The 13,232-nt window shown below is 37.6% G+C and overlaps 1 protein-coding gene across 6 annotated transcripts in view; it reads left to right on the forward strand.

Annotated features, from left to right (window-relative positions):
* The first annotated feature begins 669 nt into the window (after positions 1–669).
* gria4b (glutamate receptor, ionotropic, AMPA 4b) overlaps positions 670–13,232 on the forward strand; it is a 126,793-nt gene continuing 114,230 nt past the window's right edge. For 4 of the 6 annotated variants that reach the window (XM_077233037.1, XM_077233038.1, XM_077233041.1 and 1 more), the window contains exons 1-2: positions 830–1,064; positions 4,940–5,098. In XM_077233037.1, coding sequence (XP_077089152.1) covers positions 977–1,064; positions 4,940–5,098 — 247 coding nt within the window. In that variant the 5' untranslated portion in view covers positions 830–976. Of the gene's footprint in view, positions 1,065–4,939; positions 5,099–13,232 lie in introns of all 6 variants that reach the window. The other 2 variants (XM_077233043.1, XM_077233039.1) reach the window with 2 other exon arrangements.

Consider the following 13,232-nt stretch of genomic DNA (forward strand, 5'->3'; position numbering starts at 1 on the left):
TTCAAAGACTCATGTCTGGCATTTGCTTTTTTCCCCTTTAAAATTTTGTTTCAGTGCACATTTAGGATTTGTGCCTCAAACGTTGATATATTGTCTACTAGTAGAAATACACTGGAAAGTGCCACAAACCTCCTTTATGGTCAGCCATGATTTTTCTAGTTTTTTTTAACATGTAAATGAAAAGCTTGTGTGGAGGTTGGGATATCAATATTAAAAAGAACCTCCTAATTCAGATTATTTAATAACATCCATGAACATGATCACACATCTATGTGAAATTATATGCTAGGCTACTATCTTACCACAGAATAGTTTTTTTGTTCCATAAATCCTGTTTTGCAAAATCTCTCAACTACCTCATGGGTTGTATGATAGTGTTTTCCCCTTAACTGTAATTTGTTTAACTGGCGGTATTTTTCTCCTGTTAATATTATTAGCCAATGTTGTTAGACACTTGTTAAAGACTTGTTTGCAAATTTCAAGCCAAAATAGCGTACTAAAACATTCTGGACTGCACATATGACAGCAAAAATAGCACATATCATTCACCTGTATGAACCAATCTAGTTGCTATTCTAACTAGTCCAACTTAGCTTTTGTTTCAATGGGATAGTCCAATAGAAAGGGTGGTCGCCATATAAATGAGCTTCCACTCGGCTGAGGAGAAGTATGCTGTCTCGGAATACGGCATTGAAAGAGAAAGAACACACGAACCCCGGCGAGAAAGAGTGTGTGTGATGGTGTAGAGAAGGCGCATGTGTGATGAGTGTGTGTGTGTATGCAGACACTGCCCACCGCTGTCGCGCTCCCCCCATCTTGCATGTGGACCGTCTACCGCCGGACTGAGTCGCACCAGGGTTCGTGCCACTGCAGGGGAAAAACCCGGCAAGAATGGATTTCTAACAACGTTTCTCCTTTCTGTCCTTTACCCAACTGACGTCATCCTCAATGTCTCTCACAAATTTGAACTAACAAAATGAGGATTTCTTGTAATCAGCTCTTACTGCTATTCTCTTGCGTTTGGGGACTCACTATGGGTGCTTTTCCGAGCAGCGTTCAAATCGGTAAGTACGGCGATGTTTGTCAAAGACATGAGCTCCACGTTAAGACAGAGTCAAATGAATGACAAAAATAAGACGGTCTGCAGTGGGGGTCAACTGCGAATGTCAGTGCGCAAATAATGCGGTTGGAAGTAGATTTGTTGTATGACAGCAAAGGATAATTTTAGAGGCAAATAGTGTTTTTTGTATACTTTTTGATTGTTTGTTTTTAGCTGTCAGACAGATCAGTGTGCCACGTTTTGGTTATGGCACCACTGCAGTGCTCTCCGTGGCTCTAACGGGATGTTGTTCTGAAGATGAATCATTCTGAACAAGGGCAGAAACGCAATGAAAGTTTATTTATTTATTAATGAATGCTTTGTGAAATCAAAATAGTACGGATAAATGATCACAAAGCGACTTAAATATTAATTCACCACCTCGTGAATAGAAAGTGACTTAATTTATTCCAATACTGCATCAAGCCCTGTGTCACAAGCTCTGAGACTCCTGGTGCCTGTGAGATACATGATATCTCTCTCTTAGCCTATTATTTTACCGAAATGATGTAAAGCGTAGCCTACCGTTGTCTAAGGAATGTAATGCCTTAAAAACACTGTAAAAATTCCATAAAAATTTACAGTAAAAAAGCATCTACTAGCAGCTGTGATTTTGTGATTCAATATGGTGACGTTTCAGTCATTAAGGGAGGAGTTTTGTTGCCGTTTACATTTTGTATAGGCTTCATTATTAAGTTATCATTGAAACTATTTAATTAATATTGAGTAGCTTGGAAAGCAAATAGACAATTAGCTGTCTACATATATTTATTTTTAGCCAACAAAAATAGTTCCAAAAGTAGCCAAAGTGTCAAGTCTTGCGCCTCACCAAGCAATGCACAGACTAAAATCCAGAATGGAGCTGCATATATATAGTGGAATGGAGCAATAGATATTTCCTTGCTCAAAGCATACTGTAATCACTAGCTAGCTCCACTCTGGGTTTTACATTTCACGCTTCCCGCCCACTAGTGAGAGAAACCCACAAATGTTGAATAACAAAAATCTTTTTATTTTATTTATTATACCACCAGAAACTAAAAGTCAACAGAAAGGCAAATAAATCATATTTTTACTTTCCATCCTGAAAAAAATTAGAAACTGTGCAGTGTTATCAAAACAATATATATATACACACACACAGTATCAGGGTAACACATTTCCAATTTGGCGTTTTAGAATGCCCCCATATTAGTTACATTTTATTAACATACTGCCGAATGTTCTCCTTCAAATAATATGTAGCCTTAAAATGTTGGCTGTGTTGCATTTTAGAAAAATCGTAAAAATATAAACGATACACCATAAAACAACTACTGCTTATTCATTGTTTAAAAGCAGGACAGTGAACACTAAAAAGCTGCAGTCCTTTATAATGTTTTATAAAGGACTAAAAAAAAGTAGAATGTTTTGCAGGAACTCACACAGTCCCTCCTCTGAACCTTGTAACGCTCTAACCGTTTTACCCCCAGGAAAACGGTTAGAGCGTTACAAAGTTCAGAGGAGGGACTGTGTGGGGAAGTGGGTAAGATAACCCAGTGGGTTGAGCCTGTATCTTGACAACTGTACACTTGTATTGTCATGTGACCATATATTTTGGAACCACCCATTATTTCTGCCACACTGTGAAAAGGAGAAGCACATGTGAGGAGTGGAAAGCACCCATTTACTTTAAAAACTGTTTTTGGCTTGTCAAAGTAAAATTGAGCATAGAAGATTTAATGGCTGTTACATCAAAGCAAATTTGTCCAGGTCTTAAAATATTTATGATGCATATTGGCGATTTAGCAACGTATAAAACCATGCAAATCATTTAGCTAAATATAAGCCTGAATTAGTAAGCTATACTAGTTTTCTTTTCCCTCCCAAAAAATGTCAGCTTTGGGGCAAAGTGAGTCAAATGCTGCTGTGGGGTAAGTTGAGCCAGCGTTTTAACCTACCCCACCATTAGGCACTGAAGTTAAATTAAATCTCTAAAATGTAAACTTGGTAGAATTTCAATGTTGAATTACGCAACTGTATTAGTTTATTATATATAGCCTATATATTGTATTAGTTTATTTGATAGGGACAGTGTACAAGTACACCAAATCATTTTCTGATGAGAACCAGATTATGCTTTTCACCATAACCATATATATCTTTCCACCTGTAGTCTCTAATGGCCTAACATGTTCGACATTGCCAAAAAGCTACAATAATCTTTTGACCGTTTCAGTGACATTCATTTATTCATTCTAATTAATTTTTTATTTAATTTTACTCAACAAACTCTCTAATTAGTCTGCATGTTTTTGGGAAAGGTTACAACTTTGGTGTTCAAGATATTGTTTCAGAAATGCAAACAATTGAAGATATTGAAATTGAAACTTAATTTGGTTGGTTTTATGTTAAGTAGCATTAAGAAAATAAATATGACTATTTGTAAAAGGAAATTTGATTATTAAATTATATTTTAAAAGAGGTAAATTCTTTCAATTTCCACAATAGTGTGAATCAGATTCATTTAGATGATCAGCTTACACCCAAATGGTACTACTTACACTGACTCTAACCCTAACTTGGGGCAAATTGATCCAAAGGAACACTTTTTTATAAGAAGACATAGTTTTAGAATCCGTTGTCATATATGCATTCTGATAATTTAAAATGTTAGGAAACATCCTGAAATCACTGTAGATACTTTCATTGTACTTCTTCCTCATTTCCCCTTATTTTGAGGACCACATACGTAAAAATGGCTCATCTTACCCCACTCTCCCCTAAATGTAATCAAGGGAATTTTTCAGATCTCATTAAATATTGCATGTTATAAAACCATTAAAGTTACTGTTCTCATTAAAATATAATTTTCTACATGAGTTACCTGTAGGATTTCAATTAGTACAGTATTGTGCACGCCATTTGGTTTATGTGCATATTTTCATGCGTTCGCGGGCTTCGCGCTGAGAAGCCCGAAGTTTAACTGTGTCGCGTTTGTTCTCAGGACAGAAGCAAAACAAAAATACACTTTTTTTTCTGAATCTGACATCTACAGAAAATTATATAATCTTAAATGACAAGTTATGCGCAGGGGAAGACAACTCTCGAGTCAGGTTACAGCACCATATTTGCCAAATACTTGTTACATCAACTTGTGTTTATGAGCTTGAAATCGTTTAATATAAAGTTCTCTAGTGCTTTGGATAACAGGTCGTGCGCTTGCCACACAGCGGATTGCTTGCTTTGCAGCTTCTTCTGCCATTTATTTTTAAATGCATTTTTGTATAAAATGCGTTCTTGTAAAGTGACGTCACTGAAGGAGTTTCTCCAAGCACAACGCGCAGACGGCGGCAATCAATGGAATTTGTCAATTATTTTCATTATGGATTAGTCATAAAGGCAGGCCTAAAGGGCCTCAATGACTAATCCATAATGTAAATAACTGACAAATTTCATTAAGGTTAACCAGTTTTTTACTCCGCCCTCTCTCTCTCTCTCTCTCTCTCTATATATATATATATATATATATATGTTTTTTTTGTTTTTGTTTTTTTTTTGTAAAAATTACAAGTATGTTTATAGTCCAAAACATACATTTTAATATTCCAGAGACGCGTCATATATGTGCATAATGGGGTTATTCGCCTGTGAAAGCTCACTAGAGTGTGCCCTTGACTCATCTGATGTGGCATGTTACTTGAATCTCAATATCCTTGAACCATGTGTATTTTTGTACCCATATATCTTTTTCCTCTTAATCAAATAACCTGTTTCCTATTTGACGTCTTTGGTGCAATGTGTTATTTTTCTTCTCCTGACTTCTTTCTTTCTCGCTACGGCTCTCCCTCTTTCCTGCAGGCGGGCTGTTCATCAGGAACACAGATCAGGAGTACACTGCCTTTCGGTTGGCCATTTTTCTTCACAACACAAGCCCTAATGCATCCGAGGCCCCTTTTAACCTGATACCCCACGTGGACAACATTGAGACAGCCAACAGCTTTGCCGTGACCAATGCCTGTGAGTTCAACCTGCTTATCCTGGCTATTTACATGAATGCTGCTTTATTAGCAACAGAAATAGGGTTGTGAGAGGATAGTGAGTGATTGCTTATGTTGATGGAATTACAGTTGGTTCAGATCAAGTCCCACTTCCAATATGAATAGTAAACAATTTTGGCTAATGAGAAGCATACTGGCTACATAAACTGAACAGAAGCACTGAAGGCCTTCCATCCAGTCAGCACTGGTGTGTCTTTGTGAAATCTGTCCTCCGGCTCTCAACTGGCACAAATAGGCTAAGTGCATGTAGGGAGTGTATGGTATATTTGTGTGTGCACCCTTCCCCCACTGCTGTGAGCTGGGTATTCTCACTGTGTGTTCATGTGTGTGAATGTTTGAATCCATTTGTGTGCATTCTGCTGACATATGTGCTGGCATTGCATAAATTGTGTTTGGATTTTGCAATAATACAGTCTAGGTCTGCCATAGTTTGTTAATAAACCCCTTCTGGTATTTCTTCTGTGTGGTCCCATGCTTAGGCCTGTGGGCCAGAGTGGTGGTTGTGCTTTAAACCAGTACCAATAAGGTGATGATGTCACATTGAGGTACTCCATACGTTCAGAATTTTTTTTGTCACTTCCGATCATGATCATCATTTTTTGACATGGGGTCAGAGGGTAATCGTGCAGCTCAGCCACATTGTGCCTGGACTTCTGGTACTTCCTCTTTGTGCCCAGTTCACTTGTTATTTCCTTCACGTAATTTTCAGTGCTCGGCTCTAACCACAGCATACAGTGTTCCTTATTTTCTAGTTCCTTATCTACTGTGCTGTGATGAAGTGATATGACGACCTGTGCTTCCCAGGTATTTGTGCTTTGTGGAAAGTTTGAAATTATGCTACACAAGAAATGTTTCTCTTTAATTTCTTGCAGAGACAGCATCATAAACCCCATGAAATCAAAATTGGAGAATTGCAGCTTTCCTGTTAGTTTGAAAGCCTTTTAAAAACTGATTGAAGCAGATGCACACATTTAAAATTTACAGTCTCTTTCAGGTAAATTGGAGGAATATTTTGATGACTCCTATTTCACTTCACAGTTTTTGTCCAATTAAATTAGGCTATCTCTGGAGAAAATGACCCTCCCTCTAATATCACCTGCAGAGCTCAACAATAAGGATGTCAGAAGTGTTTTGAACTGTATGCCTCTGTTTTTCAGTTGGATACGAATATGAAGTAAAGGTTTTTGCTGTATAATTTTGTATAATGCTGTATAATTGTAATCAAAATTATTCAACCCCCATAATTGTGAATCAGGTTTATTAGCAAAATTTACTGACATTCAGCTCTTTGCAATGAACAAATCAAACAAAAGTAATTGAAATAGCTGGTAAGTGGTTCCCCAAATTCAACTGAAAATGCAACTTTTAATGACTTCTGCAGTCCCAAAATTATTCAACTCCCTGAATAGAATCCCTCAAAACAGCACAAATCTGCAAAACAGGTGTTGTCTTAAGCACATCTCATGCAACTAATCAAGGGCTTCATTAGTTGCGCCAGGTTTGCTTGAGCTAGAACACGTGAAATACTTGAAATAGCTAGGTTTATAGTGTCCCGTTTAACTGCATGTTAGAAATATGGCAAAGTCAAAATAATTGTCCAAAAAGCAAAGAGAAGATATCATCGTATCAAATAACATGATACAAAAAGATAGCGAAGGTACTAAATGTTCATAGAGACACCGTTGGAAACTTAGTTTGCAAGTTCAAAGTTAAAGGAACAGTGGGTACACTACCTGGATGGGGCAGAAAATGAAGCTATCAATGGCTTCAACCAGTTTTCTGAGAAGGCAGGTTCAGAAAAAATACTCGAGTGGCTGCAGGTACTGAGGTTTTACCTTACACAGTAAGGCACGTACTAAACTCAGATGGTTTCCATGCCAGAACACCAAGACTTACACCACTACTGACCCAAGAGCACAAGAAAATTTGGCTCCAATTTGCTCAAAATCATATAAATAAGCCACAGAAGTTTTTGGATTCTGTTTGTGGAGTGATGAAACAAAACTGGAACTTTTCTGTACTATGTATCAGTGGTATGTTTGGAGGAAGAAGAATGAAGCATTTGCTGAAAAGAACACTGTCTACAGTTAAACATTATGGCTGGGATGATACACTTATCTCCCGATTCGATACTATCACAATACTTTAGTGTCGATATGATATGTATTGCGATTTTTTTAAGAATTGCAATTCTACAAGTATTGCGATTCAATTTGGCAATATATTAAGATTTTTTTTTTTAACACAAGACCATGGGGAAAAGTTAAATAATACAAATACAGACTGTACATGATGTATAAGATGAGTCATATTAGGGCTGGACGATTTTGGCTAAAATCATAATCGCGATTAATCGAACAAGTTACCTCGATTACGATTATTGAATGATTATTCAAAAAAAAATCTTTCTCATGTGTCACTGGCAAGGCTTATACTGTAAATATGTTCACAGTTATTTTTTTTTAATGAAAGAATGCATAATCCTATCTTTGTGATTCTAAAATAAGGAAACGCACAGATAGCTTTTAATGCTTACTTATTAAATATTTCAAACAATTGAATCAAACAAAGCATACAATGCTTGAAATAAAAACGTCTTATAAAAAAGTGATTAAGTTTTAATGCAAAAAGAAAGTTTCCTAAAAATGTAGAAAGTAGTTCTTTTTGTAAACAAAATAAATTATTGTAAATATTTCCATCTTAAAAGTAAAATATAACTTGTATACAGCTAAAAAAACTAATCCTTTTCATATTGCGTAGCATTTGTAAATGCTAGTGTTATCGAAACCTGCTTTGTGGAGTGGAGGCTTCTTGTTGCTGGGCGTTTGTCAGTCTCTCTCTTTTTTTGCGTGTTTCTTTGGTACAAGCAGCTCCTGTTGCTGAGTTGACTCAGTGTTTGAGTTCCCTTTCACACAGAGATTCCGGAAAATACACGGATAAAGTGGCCCGGGATTTGACCCGGGTTCGTTTGACTTTGGTTCATTCACACTGCCAGTGATTTTCCGGAATCAAGAGAGTGCGTTCACACAGACACACACAACCCGCAAAGACACGTGGCATGTCCCAGCGGCGTCTATAGTTTGCTTATGAGCTGCGATTTCTCTTGAGCAACCACGCTTGTGCATTTTTTTTCTCTGATTTGAGAATGTCCCCAACCTGGCATCAATCCTGGGTCGTGTTTTCGTTCACACAGAAGGTGTTTGTTCTGGCAATTTCCCGGGATCAACGCGAAAGGGGCTCATGTTGCTTCAATGTCGCAGACTGGACGGGGCGGAGTTACGTGACTACACACGCGGTAATATGTTTTAAGGGGAAAGTACATTAACACACAGTGGGCGGAAATATTAATAGGATTAAAAAACCGAAATAACCGACATAGTAAAATTACGTCGGTTATAGGCTCTGAATTTCGGTTTCGATTATTTTTCGATTAATCATCCAGCCCTAAGTCATATTTACAAAAACAATTAAACACATCTTTCTGACTTATTTCAGGAGCATCATACAGTACTAGGCTACAATCTTTAATAAATGATTCAATAACAAATACATTTTTTAACAGGCACTTGTCACCACCCAGTGGCGTATTACGTGTTCAATCTATAGACGCGTAGTGTTTCTTTACCAAGTGACATCGCCAACTACTGGCCTAACATCCATAATACAGCGGTTCTAGTCATTTTCGCGGATCCGTGTGAATGGCGATCGTTTTGGCAACATTGTCGCCTATACGCGAATAACGCAAAGGAAGAACTTTTCAGTTTTTAGCCCAGCCCAGCTTGTATAGTAGTCAGACTACCAGCGATCTGACATGGTGTGTCACATCCTCGCCATCTCATCCTTTCCTTCCTTCCTTTGTGGCTGTCTGCAGTGTGTTGCACATGATGGCTTCTATTCCTCGCTGGAGAGCCATCGCTGCCACGGGAGGATGAGTAGAGGACAGATAATTCACTCCCAATGATCTTTCTGCCTTCAGCCACCTGTTTCTTTCCCTCCATCCTCTCAGTTCTGCAGTGTTATTTTACACAGTCAATGGTTAAATTAAGCGGGGAATGACAAATGCTTGTTTTTGGGGAGGGTGAAGGGCAATTTTGCATAGTTGGGATTTGAGTGACCTCTAGGACAGTCATGCAATTGGGCATGTTTTCAGCTTCTCAGCAGTGGGTATGTCAACTCAGCAGTGTAGTGCTGATACAAGCCTCTTTTTGTGTAATTCAGTCATAGCCGAGACAAGTTTGTTTCCTACTGTCGTATCAGTGTGCATGATAGCATCGCCACATGGGCATATGCCCCTCTCCACAGAGCTACACTCAACCTATTTACACACAGCGCCACATGAGTGAACGCTGTTTTAAAATAGGAGCACGGCAGCTGGATGAAGTGTTGGTGCTTTTAAACCATTTTTTAAGATGTCAGCAAGTAAAACATTTGTGATGTTTACTTTTCAAGTTGTTCTAGCCCCAGAGAGTCTCTTGTTGTATCCGTTATCTTAAATATGTCTGAAATATTGTTGTGCCACTAGAGCAGGACTCAGAGTAAAATGGTCACAAATGCGACAATTGACTTTTATAAACTGGTTCAGGTTCGTGACTTAGTGGTTTGAATTAGACTGATTCTGTAATTTGTAAACTAGCGATGCACCAAATTTCGGCAACCGAAAATATTAGTCTGAAACAGCACAAATAATGAATTTTTTATTTCTGCCGAAATATTTTTGGAGGGCTGACATATTGAGTCTGAAATATCAGGTCATCATATTGAGAGCTAGTTTATCACCTCTAACATGATAAACTACATGACAACGTGAACATCATATCGAGAACAGTTACCCAAAATTAATGTCCGGAATAACCAAAACTTAGAAGATCTAAAAAGGTATTTAGATGTAAATAAAAGCCCTAATTAAATATGGTCATTATATAAAGCAATTGCAATTCTAAATGAAAACTCTAATTTCAATTCCAGTGTTTCTGTAAAAAAATTATTTCAGTTCATCACTATTGAAACTTTGGAAAATAAAAATGTCATTTTGACAATTTTTCGTTTTAGAAGCGTGTGGCTCCCTATTTTTCATTAACCTTTATTTTTGTCAAAAAATGTAACATCTGCAACACAGCAGCACTACAAGCTAGCTACCTGACTCTGGCTCATCCAGTGGTGTGAGTTTATGGTGCGAACTATAGGACATTCTTTTTCAGACCCCCGTGACAGCCTCTGTGTGCCTTTGAATTCACCCTTTTGCCCAGCATATACTTATTATATTTGCAGTTCCGTTTGGTGTTGCTAGTGGTACAATGTATTTTAAACTGCACTTTTAAAATACTGTGTTCAAACTTATGCTCTTTCATTCACTGTACTCTTTAATTTTTATTAGCACGGATCAGAGACAGGATGCTCAGAACAGATTTGAGAGAATTACGGCCGTTTCACACCGCAAGCGTCAGCGGCGCGTGAGCAGCGCGTATTTTTTTCGGCGTGCATGTTAATCAATGAGTGCGTTCACACCGCGAGCAGGAGCAGCGCGTGAGCGTCAAGCAGGAGCGTCGCGTGAGCAGCAGTGAAGCGGGGGTTTCGGCTTCGAGTCTATTTTTGCTGCGCTGCCCACGATCAATTAAAGTGAAAGCACACTTTTTATGGACACAATTAATATGATTTCACACAAAAAGTGCCCAAAACGCATAGAATTTGCATGTGTAGTGTGTTTTAACAAGAACTGCAGTATGTCAGAAAAGGAAATGAAGACTAACATAAAGAAAATAAAATTTTATAGAAAATGTACCCCTCTGGGGTTCTTCGGACCAAATGGTCCCGAAGAATTTAAATAAAAAAATGTGTAAAATCATAGCTTCATCGGAATGGTCCGAAATTTGGTGACTTTGTTGGTACTTTGTATATGAACACCCCAAAAAATTGGGGACAGGATTTGAATAGTCTAAGTGGTTGTAAAAAAAATGGTCACACTCAGGGCCTTCGGGACCAAATGGTCCCACCATTATGGCGGCGCCATAGGAAATGAATGGGAAATTGGCAAAAATGTGACAATACAGAGTTTTTTTGTGCGTACAATCTACAAATCAGCCACGATGCAGAAAAAAAGCACACAACAGTGAAGGGGTGAATCTATAAAACATCAAGAGTGCAAAACAGACACATCCACACACACACACACACACACACACACACACACACACACACACACACACACACACACACACACACACACACACACACACACACAAACACACTTTTATACATAAACAAACGAATAAATTCAGATTACATATGGGTTTTGCATTTTTAAAATGCTGAGTTTGTCCACCAGATGGCATCCATCTAATTTCAAAAATTGCTTTTATGAGGTCTAGGCTTGACTCTAAAATGAAATACAGCTTAAAAAAAATATATATATATATTTTTTTATTTTCTATTATATTCAATGGGGGGAAAATGGGGGGAAAATGGGTCATATTTATTGCATAAATATTAATTATAAATCTTAAATTATCTCAAAACACCAAAAAAGAAAAGAAAAATATTATAAAAAACAAGTAAAAAAAAAAAAAAAAGATTTTCTTTTAATAAATATGAATCAAACCCTTCCGGACCATTTGGTCCCGAAGACCCTGAGTGTGACCCTGAAATGAAGGACCCCAGAGGGAAACTTGTTTTTAATTATTCAGTTTGGGCTTTGAACAAACTTCAAATGTGTTTATGACCAACTTCTAAAAAATTTTTTTACAAAAGTCTTTGTAAAGAAATGCTTGCTTATATGTAGCCTTATATGTAGCCTGGGAGCTGCTGTTGTGACGCTGTACAAATGCTTCCAGTGTGAATAGTCGCGCGCGTCTGCAGCTTCAGTGACGATGTAGTTGCGCTGACGTGCTGCTCATGCGCCGCTCATGCTTGCTGTGTGAAACGGCCGTTATGCTGTATGGAAACAGTGTGCAAAATAATGTCTTCAGATAGTGCCTTTGTTCTGTTCCATCTGGTTTTCAAATGTATGAAACTTTCAATCAGGCCCCTATGAACACCGCAAGAGTCTCTTTGCTTTGTTTGGTCTGTCAACAGAGAAGATTATGTGGCAAACAGATAGGGCTGTGTCCATATGTGTGTTTAAAGACGCAATGTCCCTCTGTCCCCATCATTCTCTCAGAAGGCTTTCTCTTCCAAGGGGTTTGGCTATCCAAAAAGAAAAAAAGAAAAAGAGAGAGAAAACCGCACAAGCCAAGCGGTGACGAAAATAGCCAGGGGCTTGTGGGGACTGTTTCTCCAGATTGGATCCCTCTGTGAACAGAATCCATCCCGTATCGCTGTTTCTCCCTCTGCCTCACTCTTTCTATCTCATGGATAGAGTATTTCAACACGGTAACTTTCTATCTGTCTTTCCTCCAACTTGCTCATTAATGCGTGGGTCTGATGTTTGCCTAAGTCTCACTGTAATTCCTGAATCAATAGTTGTTTCCGGCAGCCATCTGCATTGAGAGTGAAAAGAGAGTGAAAACCTCCAGTGATCTCGAGTTGTTTGATGGAGAGTCATGCTTCCTACTTGCAGCTCCAATTCTCCTTTTATTGACAGAATGATATTTGTATTGACAAAGATTCGACAATAATTTGAAGCTGTGACAAAATAAGAAAATCTCCTTTTGTCTATATTAGGGGTTTTCAAACTTTGTGATGCTACGGAGCCCCAAATATGAGGATCTCCTTGCGAAGGACCTCTTTACTAAAATATGTTAAATATAAATTTACTAATATAAAGGCCCGTTTATACTGTCAAAATATGTGTTTATAAATATTTTAATATTATAAATCTGTGCAATATTATCTGAAAAATATTTACTTTTTATTACTATTAAATTATTTATTATTATCTTTATTTTATCAACTGTAAGTTTTTCTACCCAGTACCCTCCATTAGTGTACATGTATAAACCTGAAATGAAAAACAAAATGTTTGCTGTCAGTAGAATAAAATAATTGTGATTTAATCTTATGATAACCAAGCAGTCATTCGAAAACAGTTCATGTCAAATTTGTCAAGTTTGATGTAATGCAAACTTATTTAGAGAAAAGGTGTATAAATAAAATAAATG

Source organism: Siphateles boraxobius, unplaced genomic scaffold (genome assembly GCF_051911475.1).
Source record: "Siphateles boraxobius isolate OS27281-9 unplaced genomic scaffold, OSU_SipBor_1 18, whole genome shotgun sequence".
Classification (NCBI taxonomy): domain Eukaryota; kingdom Metazoa; phylum Chordata; class Actinopteri; order Cypriniformes; family Leuciscidae; genus Siphateles; species Siphateles boraxobius.